The following is a 13716-nucleotide window of genomic DNA, read 5'->3' as shown; positions in this document are numbered from 1 at the left end:
CATCTAAAACTTTTACCATCCAGTCGAATTTCTCACTGTTGGAACTCGGAATACCATGTGATTCAGTTCGCCTACATCTTCGGGTTTGACAAAGTTTTCAATTTTCAGTGTCCACATGGAAAAAACAGGTTCGTCCAGTTTAAGGTTCAGGGAGGGAGATGAACCTTTGAAATAGGCCCAGTTGTCTAAATTTTGGTTGATGTTTTTCAACAAGAAGAAACGGTTAAGACTTGTCGTTAAGTGAAAAATTAAAATAAAAGAAAAGTCCACTTTACATCTTAAACTATCACAAAAGTCTTATTTTCAACTTTCAACTATAAAACCGGATCGCGAGGGTCATCCAACTAATTTGGTCCTTCGGGTAGTTTCAAAGGTGGTTTTGTATTTCTACAAAATAGAAAAATTATGGTTAGATTAAAAAGTCAAAACTAATTTATTTTAAATAAAAAATAAAACTAGTACCAAATTTTTTCTAAAAATGTGACCTATATGTTGGTACTGTATTTAAATCTTATTTATTCAAAAAAAGGTATAACACAAGCAAACAAATATTAGAAACATGGAAAAGTTGGATCTGAATACTCCCACCATCCTAATATATAAGGCGTAACCACTTTTTACTCAAGTCCCATAATATAATGCGTGTGCTCTCTAGACACACTGCGTACATCAATGTAATAATACTAGCGTTTATAGAGAGAATTAAATACATTCTTTGGTCTTTAACCAGAGGTGGTTAAGCCTTATATATTGGGACCAGGGTTAACCAAACCGGTGGGAACCGGTCCGGTTTGACCGGGAACCGGTCAAACCGGTCCGGGCCGGTATCAAACCGGCTCAAATTCAAAATTTAAATTTGAATTAAAAAAATGAAAAAATCCTAAAAATACTTCAAGGTGCGACGAATATAATGGTGTCGAATTTTCTCAAAAATTCGTTCATTCAACATACTTTTCGGGCATTTGAAGTTAAACCAAAAAAGAAAATGAAAAAATGAGACGGCCCATTAAGGCCCAATTGGTAAACCGGTCAAACCGGCCGATATACTGGTCCAAACCGGTAGCACTGGGGATTTTGAATTCAAATTTGAATCCAACCGGTTTGGACCGGTTTTCGATCAAACCGGTCTGGTATACTGGAACCGGAGCCCGTCGGTTTGACCGGACCGGTCGGATTTGTAAACATTGATTGGGACGGAGGGAGTAATTGATAAGTAGAATGATAATGGATAAGTTGTATTTTTAGAATGAAAAAAGTTGGCACTAGTTTTATTTTTTATTGAAAACGAATTATTTATGATTTTAAGTTTAAATTTATTTTTAAAATTTTTATAAAATAAAAACCCACCTTCGAAATATTTAAAGGGTCAAATTTGTCCGATTTCGACAGTCGGAGGATCTCTGTTATCCAGTTTTATAATTGAATATTGAAAATTGAACTTTTATATATATGATAGTTTGAGGGTGTAAATTGAACTTTTCCTTTAAAATAACTAATCATTATCCAATTTTCACCAACTCCCAAGTGCTTGTAGTATATCCTATTAGTTACTAACTACTGGTGATTTTCTATGGCATATCACTATATCAGACATACAAATGCGATGACAGAAAATACTCGTTTAAATTGTTATACCTTTCGAGTGACACTAATTCGTTGCTTTGGTTCTTAAAAATGGAACGCATCGTACGGGGTAATCAAGGAATCCCATCGATCGGGCCAGAGGAGGAGCCTTTTGATGTTGTGTCGTTTCACTCGCGTTATGCTCCACCACCAAAATAACCATCTTTTGACTGGCCAAGGAAATCAGCCCTACATGTTCAGGAGATCACCTTAATCATTGCACAAATCTACGGAGAAAATCGCTGTCAACAACAATCTTCAAGAAGCATGGGCCGTGAATGGGCGGGACCTCCTACAAGCTCTTTGCTTGATGGCTGTATACTTTTTGCTATACCATCCAACAAAAGGGCTAAGATTCCTCGGCCAATTGCCTTTGTCTCCTGAGTATTAAAATGATCATATATGTTTACGGAAAGGACTATGGTATTTTCTAAAACAGCAAGTACACCTACGATCTGCGGTGAGGACTGAGGAGAGGTCATTTGCTGCAAATTTGTTAGGTGTAGCTTGTGATATGCCATTTTTTTCATCTCAAGAAAAGTCTAGCACAGATGTTCGGTTGGCTTCACAAAGGAATGTTGAGCCTTGCATTAGTGTCCTTATTTGAAAAAAAAATGAAACAGAGAATTGGAGTCAACATTAGCTTGTCTAATTGGGGACACTCTTTATGTAATCTTATAATATTCATCTTAGTTTGAAATTAATAGATCAACCCTAGTATATGTTCAAATTTTAAAATGAGGCTTTCATACTGATCCCCTGGAACTGGAGTCAAATTTAATTTATTTTTTTTTACAACCAACAAGTACACCTACTACCTGTGATGAGTGGTCGCTTTCTGCTTTTTTTTTCTATGTTTCGGAGTTATGAGTCTTGAAATTTGTTTGGTGATAGAGGGCCTTTCTTGTCACAAGAAAATGTTAGCATCTATGTTCATGGTTGGTCTCACTAAGGACTCTCACACGTAGCACTGGAGTCAATGCAACTTAGTTTGTCCAAATTGGGACAGTCTTTTTGTGTAGACGTGTAGTCTTATGAAATTAAAATTGGTTATGGATTAATTAATGAGAGGTCAATAGAGTGATTTGTAGTATAAGTAAATTTTTAAATGAGGCTGTGTCATATAGGACCTGAATATCTATATATAGCATTGGAACCAACTTTAATTTGTATAGGTTAAACCTTTTAAGAATCATATCCAAATTGGAGTGTACTCTTTTAATGTAGTCTTACGAAATTAGTTTTAGTTTAGAATCTTCAAAAAGTGGCTGATGAAGATGAGAGGTCAGTAGACAAACCGCCGTATATGCAGATTTTAAAATGAGACTACTTTTATACAGCTCCACTGAATATATATATCAGCATACATATATGTCAGCATACATTCTCGAAAAATTATATATATATATATATATATATATATATATATATATATATATATATATATATATATATATATATATATATATATATATATATATATATATATGTCAGCATCAAAGAAGTGATTCAATGCTTAAGGTGTCTGGAAAAACTGAAACTGAACGAGTATCCATCCATGACATCTTGGACAAGGGCTTCCTTACGGTACTCCGACTACCTCCTACTAGGAGGTGAGAGCTGGAATGCATCACAGCCATCGATTTTCTTAGATAATGAATATAACAGGAAAAATACTGGCAACCACACGCAGCACCGTTATTCGTTCAGAGGCACGTGACAACGGCATGCATTGTAGTAGGTTCAGAGCCATCAGATATAGTGTTTTACTATAGCAGGAAAAGCTGATATTATAGGAGGAACCCTAGGTTTGTACACTGAGAAAGGTTGCCAGAAGATGGAGCTCTTCCTTGGGGCGATAACTAAGGGAATCAAGATCGAGAGATCTAGAGAGAGCGGAAGGGAAGGAGAGAGGAAAAGTGGGATGGAGCTTCTCTGCAGTAGTGCATGGTCACAGATGTGTGGGCTCGGGGCCACACGCCAGTGACCCAACTGCACTCTGTCTGAAGTACTGCAGAGGAAGTGGCCAGAGATGGAGGGCGAAGATGATGGACCGGGATTCTCTACAGTACTCCTCCTTCACTGACGCGTGGGGTCAAGCCCACACGTCAGTGACCTAACTGTAGCGAGAAGTACTGCAGAGGATCCGTTGTGTGATTGTGTATGTTGTTGTTCATTATCTGTGGTGAGGAGAGGAAAAATCTTGGTGCAATTTATAAGGTGATATAGATATATGCCATTTTGTCATCGCAAAAGAAGTCTAGCGTCTGGGCCGAATCCGAGACCCTAGCAAGATGGTTTCCTGATAAAATTGAAGCCCAACTAGCAAATATGAATGCTCCCACAAAAAGTATCCTAGAAAGAATGAGAAAGCAGTTCAAAAGGGAAAAAAAGAAAAAAAAAAGAAATGCAACAGTTGAAGACAGTTCTTTTTTATTATCTTGAAACTTCTATAGCATCTCTGAAACTAAAATATGGACATAAAATAGTGTGCAAAGCCATTGACTTCCGGCTTAGTGTAGTAGTGTGTATCCTTTCAACATAGGCTAACATGGTGCAACGTGGGAAGCAGAAGATGAGGCTAACTTTAAAAAAAAAACATAGGGCACTAATGTTGATGCAAAGGCATCTTACCATGTGAGCCGGGCCTAGTTGACAAATGTATGAACAGGTGAACTTGTCAATTCTTAACAACCGAACCCAAGCCAGCATTTCTACCCAAACTGAGAAACGATTCCATAAGCAATTGCAGCTGCTACAATCAACAAAGACGTGATTTTTTTTTCAAGTATAATCGAAGATCCAGTCAATATTTCAACAATTTCTGTGCGTCCAACAAGTATAATTTATCTGTATGACTGTATCAGCATCCACTAATTCCCAAAGCAATACAACACAATGGCAATCCCCCTTGCAATGACAGAGACACAATTTCTGAATCTGAAATAGACTAGCAGCATTCATCGGCGACGAAGCTGCAGTTATTCAATCCGATTGCCGCGTATACGCCACTGCCGGCGGTGAGCTGAGGCGAGTCAGCGGTTGAGGAAGTCGCTGATGACCTTGTCCTGCGCGACGGCCTCGTCGCAGCTCGGCTCCAGGAGGTGGAACGTGTGGCCCTTGTTGGGCGCCTGCCAGATCGCGGCCTCGCCTTGCCAGCCGCTGGCCCTGAGCCGGTCGTAGTAGGCGCGGCCGCGGTCGCGGAGCACGTCGCGCTCGCCGACGCACACGAGCACGCGGCCGCACGCCAGGGACGCCAGCGGCGGCGCGCCGTCCACGAAGGGGTTGATGAGCAGGTCGTCCTCGCCGGTGGTGGCCGGGCACATGACGCGCCACAGGGAGCCCAGGCTCTCGCGCGCCACGGGGTCGAGGTCGTCGGAGGGCACCTTGTCGGTGCCCAGGAAGTAGGGGTGGATCATGACGAGGCCCCGGATCTGGGCGCCGTGGGGCAGCCCCTCCGCGGCGACGCGCATCGCCATGTGGTGCGCGATGTTGGAGCCCGCGCTCTCGCCGCCGAGGTAGAGGCGGGCGAAGTCGGCGTGGCCCGCGACCCACGGGTCCTTGGCGGGACCGGCGAGGTGGGAGACGACCCAGGCGAGGGCCTCCCTGGAGTCGGCGTAGGCGGCGGGGACGGGGTGCTCGGGCGCGAGGCGGTACTCGACGGAGACGACGAGGACGCCGGCGAGCGCCGCGAAGCTGTTGAAGTAGGCGTGGAAGGTGGGGTTGAAGGCGGAGCCGAGGCAGAAGCCGCCGCCGTGGTAGTAGACGAGGACGGGGAGCTTGGCGGCCCCGCCCTCGAGGCGCGGGAGGTAGAGGCGCGCGGAGACGTTGGGGGAGATGACCACGTCCCTGGACGCGACGCCGGTGGCGGCGTCGGTGGAGGCGGCGACGAACTCGGAGCCGAAGTAGCGCTCCACGCGGTTCTTGTAGATGCGGATGCAGGGCATCGACTCGTAGACGATCTCGTCGTCCGCCGCGGCCGGCGGAGGCGCGACGGGGGAGGCGGCCATCGCGCGGCGGGGAGGGAGATCTGGGCTGAAGCAGGCAGCGGTGGTTAGAGGCAAGGCCCCCTGCAGCTAATCCGTCTAGCCTCTAGTGATTGGGATGGGAAATGGGGAAGTTGACGCTGAAACTGTAGGTAGCCCGTTCAGCAAAGGGGTCGAGAAATTTGTAGTTGGTGACTGTAGTTGCAGAGGAGAGATGGTGCTAAAAAAAACTCACAAGTTGGTAGTGTTTTTTTCTTCCTTTTTTCAACCTTTTCTTCAAGCCAAAGCATCAAATGGAGGTCGTTGATTGAGCAGGCAATCAAGCTACGACAAACAAGCAGCAGTCAACAGTCAACACCTTTGTCTCGTCGAACAGCAGGCCACAACTGACTACGTGCACGACACGAACCAGCTGACAAACTCCGGTTCACCTGATCACATCACGGTGTAAATTCCATCGAAAACATTTCTTCCCCTCCATTTCTCTCCTGGTAACCGAGGATTCAGGTGACAACCAAAGTTTTCATTTTTCAGCAACATCAGCAACAAGGGTGGATCATATCGTTCCCATCAGAAGAAATGCTCGATCGATGCCAGTACAGGACACTGCACACGAGCACAGGTGCGGTTCTACTGGTCGCCGGCGATGAGCGCGACCAGGCGGTCCATGAGGAGCGCGGCCGTGGCGCTCTCGGGCTCGCGGAGGTGGAACTCGTGGTCCGCCGGCCTGGATTCCAGCAGCTCGGCGTCGGCCGCCGCCCACCCGCTCGCCAGCAGCGCGTCGTGGTACGCCCTGCCCTCGGCCGCCAGCGCGTCCTCCGCGAGGCACACGAGGACGCGCCCGCACCCGAGCCACGCCAGGCTCGGCGCGCCGTCGGCGAGCGGGTTCACGCGCGGGTCGTCGGGCCCCGCGCCCCCGCCGTCCGCCCGCCGCACGCGAACGCCCACAGCTCCACCAGTTTGCCGCGCACCCACGCGTCCTTCGCTTCGCTCTCCGGCGTCTCCGCCGCCTTCGACAGGAAGAACAGGTGCAGCAGAGCGGCGCCCTCCACCCGGGCGCCGCGGGGGAGGCGGCCCGGCTCCGACCCGGCACGGAGGGCGAGCCTGTGCGCGACGTTCCCGCCGGCGCTGAACCCGAGCACGAGCAGGAACACGCGCGCCGCGTCGCCGCGGTCACGGACCCATGGGTCGGCGGCGCCCGCGCCCGTGCCCGTCGCCCACAGGAGCGCGGCCCAGGCGTCGTCGTAGCACGCCGGGACGGGGTGCTCGGGCGCGAGGCGGTAGTCCACGGACACGGCGAGCGCGCCGGCCCGCGCGGCGAGGCGGTTCACGAAGGCGTGCTCGGGGGCGTCGGCCGCGGACCCCGCCACGAGCCCGCCGCCGTGGAAGTAGAGCACGACAGGGAGCCGCCCGCCGCCCTCTCCGCCGCCGGGGCGCGCGGAGAGGTCGGGGAGGTAGAGGCGCTCCTGCAGGCCCGTGGCCGCGTCGATGGTGACGTCCCTGGAGGCGACGCCGGTGGCGGCGTCCACGGAGGGCGGGACCGGGGTGACGGGGAGCAGGCGCTCCACGCGGCCGCTCTTGTACTGCCGGATCACGGGCACGAACTCGAACGTGACCTCGGCGTCGGGATCCATGTCGAGCGTGATGATGCGGTGGCGAAATTCCGGCGAGACGGTTATCGGGTTTGTGCGCGCCAAATCGACGCGCCGTGGCGGTATTGTAGTATTGTACTCATCGAAGGCTCAGGTGCCGAGCAGCAAGCATGTGAAGTCCCAGAGAAGACGATAATCTTGTGCTCCTCGCGAGATAGCATTTCACGAGTAAAATACACTGTCGTGATCGAGAAGATAATGAGCCTGTGTTGGTTCTTGTGATGATGACGTGGTACTGGCGTGGCTGGACAAGGGCTGTTCGTGGAAGACCAGTACTGGGCCGGTGGGCCGTGGCTTCGATGCCCGAAACCTCCGACTTGAGCAGCGCTCGCCTTCTACTTGAGCAGGAGTAGCGTGCGCCGGTGGGAGCCCAAGCATTGCGAAAGGCCCACCCACGGCCCAGTTCAGTCCAGTCCAGTCCAGTCCCCAGTGAAACTCCTGCGGGCTGCGGCAGCTGCTGCCGTCGCGCAGGTTCAACTTTTCGGGCGAATTTCGTCGAAATTTCGGTATTTTTTTCGTTTTCGCTAGTTATCGGGAGGTGAAATTCCGGTATTGTTCGCTATTTTTCGTTTTCAAATTTAAAAATTCAAAAATATGTATAAAAAATTCGAAAAAAATATGATAAAAAACTAGGTGTTCTTCTGAGCAAATAGGACTAGAACACACTCAAATCTAAGATCATTTGCTAGGCTAAAATTACATTTTAGTTGAAAAACAAGGTTATTTGTAGTCTAATGAGGTAGAATTTATAGCTTTTTAGTATCCGACGCAGCTTGGCATTTCTCCAGACCCCTCCTCGCTCTATACAAATTACATTTTAGGAATTCTCTATACAAATTGAATCAAAAAAAATTCAAACACTGTCACATGAATTGATAACCAATTCAAATCATGTTTGTCCTGGATTTAAAACAACTTTCAATTGGATCAACCAATGTCCTTGAAATTTAATAGGCATATCCGCAATAACAAGAATAATAAAAGTCTAGTTGAGACCTACTCCCTCCTTCTCTGTTTATAAGGCATACACGTATATCAAGATTCAAACCTTGTCATCTTTGACCAATAATTTGACTATTAAATTTTTATTTTTATAATGCAAATTTCATATGATTGGATTCATAATCAAATATATTTTACAATGATTATAAGTTTATAATCAAAAGTGATATAATATATGATAAATAAATGGTCAAAGTGTTGTTTAGAAGACCGTGTCATGTTCCACCATGCCTTATAAACGGGGAAGGAGGGAGTAAGAGAGAAAATGGAAGTTGTCACATGAAATGACAAGACTTTTAATTGGTAGTTTTTGAAATAATTAAATAACTTTCAAACCATTGCTTAAATGAAAAAGTTCCTGAAACAAAAGTTGTAGATCTCGAAAAACTAAACAAAGTTGGTATTCAAAAGTTTTTCATTTGACCTCCGAAATAGTACGAAAATCACAACGGACATCATTTTCCGGTCGAAATCACCAAAATTTCGGTCGAAATCACCGAAATTTCGTTTTTTGAATTTGAATTCTCTTTCCGTTCGGAATTAGCGAAATTCGGCCAAATTTCGGCCGAAATTTCGTTTCCGGGAGTTGGCGGGATTCGGTAGAAAAACGAAAAGGTGAATCCTGCCGTCGCGCCACTAGGGTTAGGGTTTCCAGAGGAGCAGCCGTCAGTAAGAGCAAGTATTATGGGTCCATGTCAGCAGGCTGAGAGAGGTTCCACATCATTCAAATCCTAGCTGGAGGAGAGATGAGAGATGAGAGAGAACAGAGTGGGCGCGTGATGAAGCGCCGGGCTGAATCACATCTTCCAAGAAAAAGGTAGCTGCATGCCCAATGGAGACGTGGGGATGGATCCGACAACGTTCTGAAGGAGCAGGAGATGGATTATTAAATGCATTCTTACTTCTACTTTTAGCTAATCTAATAGCCAAGCTATTATATGAGCTAGTTGTTTTGTGAGCTGTATGTGACATGGCATTTGTATTTAGCCAGCAGTAGACTAAACTATTAGTCTTGCTCTAAGAGGTGGGAGATGGGGGAGCGAGCGGAGACCTCACCATCGGGCGGAGTGATGGTTGAATCGGCGGTTAGGGTCTTGGGTTTTGGATTTATGGGGATTGTTGTTTCCATAGCCGGAAGGTATAGAGGAGAGGTCGGAAAGGGGAGGGGGGAGGGGTTGGGGGTTTGGCAGAGGCGGAGGCAGAGACGAAGGCGGGCCGGGCTGCATCCCATGGGCTGTCGCCGACGGCCGGGGCAATAAGAAGGCTAGGGTTGAAGGTTGGCGCCGCAACTGTGGGCGGGCATGCGAGCCGCCGCCCAGAATGTGGACGTGGGGTCGTCGAAGGAAGAAGATGAGAGAGGCATGGGAAGTGGACTTCTACGAGGCTTCCACTCCGAGTCTGTTGGAATTTATGAGCTTGGCCCATTTGATTTCAATAAAAGAATTAAAAGTCCACTAATAAATACTAGTGAATCAAATGCTTAATCCCGTGTGGGAATTTGAGGATGATCTCAACCGACTTAAATAGTGGACTTTGTGTACACCCCTTTTGAAGCAGATAAGAGGAGATTGGTGAGCCACGCGCGCTCGCTCGCCTCGCCGGACCGAGGCCATGCCCTCTCATTCTCTACACACTCAAGCACTTGCTTCAAGGTACTCCTGCTTAAGTGACCTCTCCTTTTCTCTCTCAGTTGCTTTCTGCAATCGCTAGCACTGTGTGCACAGTAATTCTATTTTTGTTTAAATTTGTATTAATCATGAATACGTGACCATACTTTGTTTTACTCACTATAGTCATGAAAATATTGCTCAAATTTATATTTTATTTTGGAATTAAAATGTGTCTAAAATTGCCAAATTTTCTAACAGAGTCAACATGTATTGCACCCTGTGTGAGCTACTCCTGACCGAGCACTTTGTTTGCTTGCGAAGAGAAACCATTTGGAGGACCTCCCGCTTCCGGAAGCGTGCGCTTTGAATTTGGTGGTGTTTCGTGCAGCCGTTGATCATGAATTGGATGAGGACGATCTGGTACAAGCGCGACCTCGTGGAGACGTACCTGCAGTTCACGTTCACTACCTCTTTCTTGTGTGAGTACGCTCTGCACACGGTGTCACGGTTCGAATCAGTTGAGGTTGCATTGTGCGATGCATTGTGCGCATCTATACTGGACCTGAAAGTGAAAACAGAACAGGGAAACAAGACGGTGCGGTGCTTTCACCTCGCGTTCTCACGTCTTGATACTTTCCGGTTTCCAGAGGATGGTAGCCGGCAAAGTTTGTTGACATTTATCGCGGTGCAGGGAAGACCCATTCCCATCCCTGATCCCATCCCCTGGGAACCAAAGCAGAAATCCGTTTCATCGCATCCAGAGATCCCAGCACGGGCGCCACAGCCGGTGATGCCGTTGAGGTTCGCGCCCGCCCATCACTCGTCACGCTCGAAACCGCCTAGCACCAAAAAGACCTCAGGCTTAGGCACGCATGAGCATGGCGTATGGCAATGGCTGACCCTATCATCAGGCCTTCCTCCTCTTCTCCGGCGGCGCGGCTCGCCGCAGCTCGGCCGTTCAACCATCACCCCAACGGCGCCGCCGCTCGTAACGGAAGCAGCACCTAAAAGGAGAGGGCGAGGATACAGGGCTACAGCGTAGCATGCACGCTCCTGCCGCGGCAACGAACGCGAGGGTACTCTCACAGTCACTGACTGGGGAGTGTGTGCTCCTGCAGCTCGGCAGGCTGAACTGTTAGTAATGGAGCCGCATTACAGCAGCAGCAGTGTCAGTCACCTATACGTCGCTGCCTTTCGGCTAGTAAATGAGAGTACATGCGCCCCGCGCGGCTTCCGGTGCCAGTAAAACGCCAAGCATCCATTGATGGCCGGGCGCCATTAACTACGGCTCTCGATCGGCTCCGGAAAACGGCCGGCACGGTCACGGCTTGCTGCGGCGTCGCAGGCGGTCGATCGCGCGGCGGAGGGGGAGAAGAACAAACTGACTGGTGCTGATGGGAAGTGCGTGGCCCCCCACCCGCCCCGAGCCACAGGCGCCAGTGGCACCTTAAATGCCATGCTGGATCTGGGCTCCAGAACCACCACCGTCCCCGGCTCCCTGGCGGCGGAGGACGGAGGCGGCCAGCGCGACACCGGATACGTCCACGAGTACGAGCACGGCGAGACGCTCCAAATCGACCTACCGGCCGGTACCGGTCTACCGGCAGCGGCGCAAAGCCTACGCCATGGGCCATGGCCGACCTCTCTCCCCGTGACGCTTGTACGTCCGTTCGTGGAGGGATTGATGAAACGCCATGGGCCATGGCCGTTGCGCATGACCAGGAGTTAACTGCGGCGCCGGTTGCTGCGTGTGCCTGCAGGATCGGCGAGACAAAGCCCGATGGCTCCGGCCACTGACCGTCCGATGGTTACGGATCACTAGTGGCCAGTGCTGCCGCCATCCCCACTACCGCAACGGCGACGGGGCCCCCTGCGCATTGACCAGGCGGGCCGCCGCGACGGTGCGAGGCGGACACATTCCACGCCGGCATTGTCACGCCCGCGCACGCCACTGGTCGCGTCCCGCGGAAGCGGCCGTGCCGTGCCGTGCCCGGGCGCATTAGTGCGCGCGCGCGCGCACGGCCCCATCGCGCCGGCCGCACCGCCGCCTCGGCGCATATAAAGCGCGGCGCGGCTCGCTCCCCGGGCAGAGCGGCGGCATCGGCGACGCGCGGGCGCTTCTGCTGCGGAGCGCGCACATGCACAGTGCGGGGTCACTCTCGCTGCTGCCACCGCGCGCCGTGGCCATGGCTATGGCGTCCCCTGTCCTCCTGCTCGTCGCCGCGCTCTGCGCGTTGCTCGTGGCGGCAGGGGAGGCGAGGGCGGATGCCGCGGTGGGGGCGTCGGCATTCCGCAGCCGGGGCACGGACCCCAACATGGAGGTCAAGTTCGACTTCTCGCCGTTCCTGATCCAGTACAAGAACGGCCGCGTGCAGCGGTTCATGGGCACGGCGTTCGTGCCGCCGTCCCTGGACGCGCGCACGGGCGTCGCCTCCAAGGACGTGGTCGTGGACCAGGGCACCGGGCTCAGGGCGCGGATCTACCGGCCGAGCCGCCGCGCCGTCGTCGGCGGGGGCGGCGGCAGGCTCCCCGTGCTCGTCTACTTCCACGGCGGCGCGTTCGTGGTCGAGTCGGCGTTCGACCCCGTGTACCACAGCTACCTCAACGCGCTGACGGCGAGGGCGGGCGTCGTCGCGGTGTCGGTGAACTACCGCCTCGCGCCGGAGCACCCGCTCCCCGCGGCGTACGACGACGCGTGGGCGGCGCTGTCGTGGGTGCTCGAGAACGCGCGGCCCGGCGGCGGCGGGGAGCCCTGGCTGTCCAAGCACGGCGACGCCTCCCGCCTGTTCCTCGCCGGCGACAGCGCCGGCGGCAACATCGCACACAACCTGGCGATGCGCGCGGGCCAGCAGGGCGGCGGCGCGGCGAGGACGGCCATCCGGGGCGTGGCGCTGCTGGACCCCTACTTCCTGGGGCGGTACGTGTCCCCCGGCGCGGAGCGCGCGTGGGGGTTCATCTGCGCGGGGCGGTACGGGACGGGGCACCCGTACGTGAACCCGGCGGCGCTCCCCGCGGCGGCGTGGCGGGCGCTGCCGCCGCCGCGCGTGCTGATGACGGTGTCCGGGCAGGACCGGCTCGGCCCGTTCCAGCGCGCGTACGTGGACGCGCTCCGCGCCAGCGGGTGGCGCGGGGAGGCGCGGCTCTACGTGACCCCCGGCGAGGGCCACTGCTACTTCCTCAACAACCTCGCCGCGCCCAAGGCCGCCATGCACATGGCCACGCTCGCCGCCTTCATCAACGGCAGCTAGCTAGCTACCTCTACATACCTCGCCGGCCGGCCGGCGGTCCTCCGATCGTTCAGTGACCTGTAGCTATCGCCGGTGGTGGCAGCCATACGCCCATACCATACACATAGCATATACGTACGTGTACTACTATTTTGTCAGTGCCCGAGTGCCAGAGCCATGTGCTACGTGGTGCCTGTTTTTTTTTTCCTTTTCTCCTCACTTGTGTTTACTGCGGCGGCCGGGGAATGTACACGTCGGTTTCACCGGAGCTGTCAACGGAAAAGGGCACGCCGTACATAAATGCCGAGGGGGCCGTTGGCTCGTGCTGCATCTAACGCTTGCCCGAACTAGTAAAGGCAATGCCGTCCCCTCGCGGCTGGCCGCAGTAACGCCGGCGAGTGGCACCAAATCCACTCGAGCTCGAGCACTCCCGGCCGGTCCACCGGCGGAAGGGAGGAGATCGAGCCGTGACTCGCCGTGCGTGCTCGGCGGCAATCAGGGGAGAGGCCTTGTCTCCGCTTGCCGCAGCATGCATCACTGCATCAGGGACGACGACTGGACGAGGACGCTGGGTAGTAGTAGTAGTGCTGCGTAGACTTTGGTCCTGGGTCGCCAA

The 13716-nt window shown here is 52.0% G+C and overlaps 2 protein-coding genes and 1 pseudogene across 2 annotated transcripts; 1 reads left to right on the top strand and 2 right to left on the bottom strand.

The window, feature by feature from the left end:
* Window positions 1-4376: 4376 nt before the first annotated feature.
* LOC120678962 (tuliposide A-converting enzyme 1, chloroplastic-like) lies at window positions 4377-5833 on the bottom strand. Its single transcript, XM_039960430.1, has one exon. It carries the CDS (start codon window positions 5631-5633, stop codon window positions 4659-4661), a length of 975 nt encoding a protein of 324 aa, XP_039816364.1. The 5' UTR covers window positions 5634-5833; the 3' UTR covers window positions 4377-4658.
* On the bottom strand, window positions 5825-7424 carry LOC120678961 (annotated as a pseudogene).
* Window positions 7425-11892: 4468 nt separating this feature from the next.
* On the top strand, window positions 11893-13376 carry LOC120678964 (probable carboxylesterase 7). Its single transcript, XM_039960431.1, has one exon. The coding sequence runs from the start codon at window positions 12012-12014 to the stop codon at window positions 13119-13121; it is 1110 nt and encodes a 369-aa protein (XP_039816365.1). The 5' UTR covers window positions 11893-12011; the 3' UTR covers window positions 13122-13376.
* The last annotated feature ends 340 nt before the right edge of the window (window positions 13377-13716 follow it).

The sequence above is a fragment of the Panicum virgatum genome, chromosome 6N (genome assembly GCF_016808335.1).
Source record: "Panicum virgatum strain AP13 chromosome 6N, P.virgatum_v5, whole genome shotgun sequence".
Lineage (NCBI taxonomy): Eukaryota > Viridiplantae > Streptophyta > Magnoliopsida > Poales > Poaceae > Panicum > Panicum virgatum.
The sequence above is the reverse complement of the archived record's forward strand: the minus strand, read 5'-3'. Positions and strand labels throughout refer to the sequence as shown.

Excerpts from the sequence above, each read along its gene's own strand:
- LOC120678962 (XM_039960430.1), bottom strand. The coding sequence starts at position 5,633 with ATGGCCGCCTCCCCCGTCGCGCCTCCGCCGGCCGCGGCGGACGACGAG.
- LOC120678964 (XM_039960431.1), top strand. The coding sequence starts at position 12,012 with ATGCACAGTGCGGGGTCACTCTCGCTGCTGCCACCGCGCGCCGTGGCC.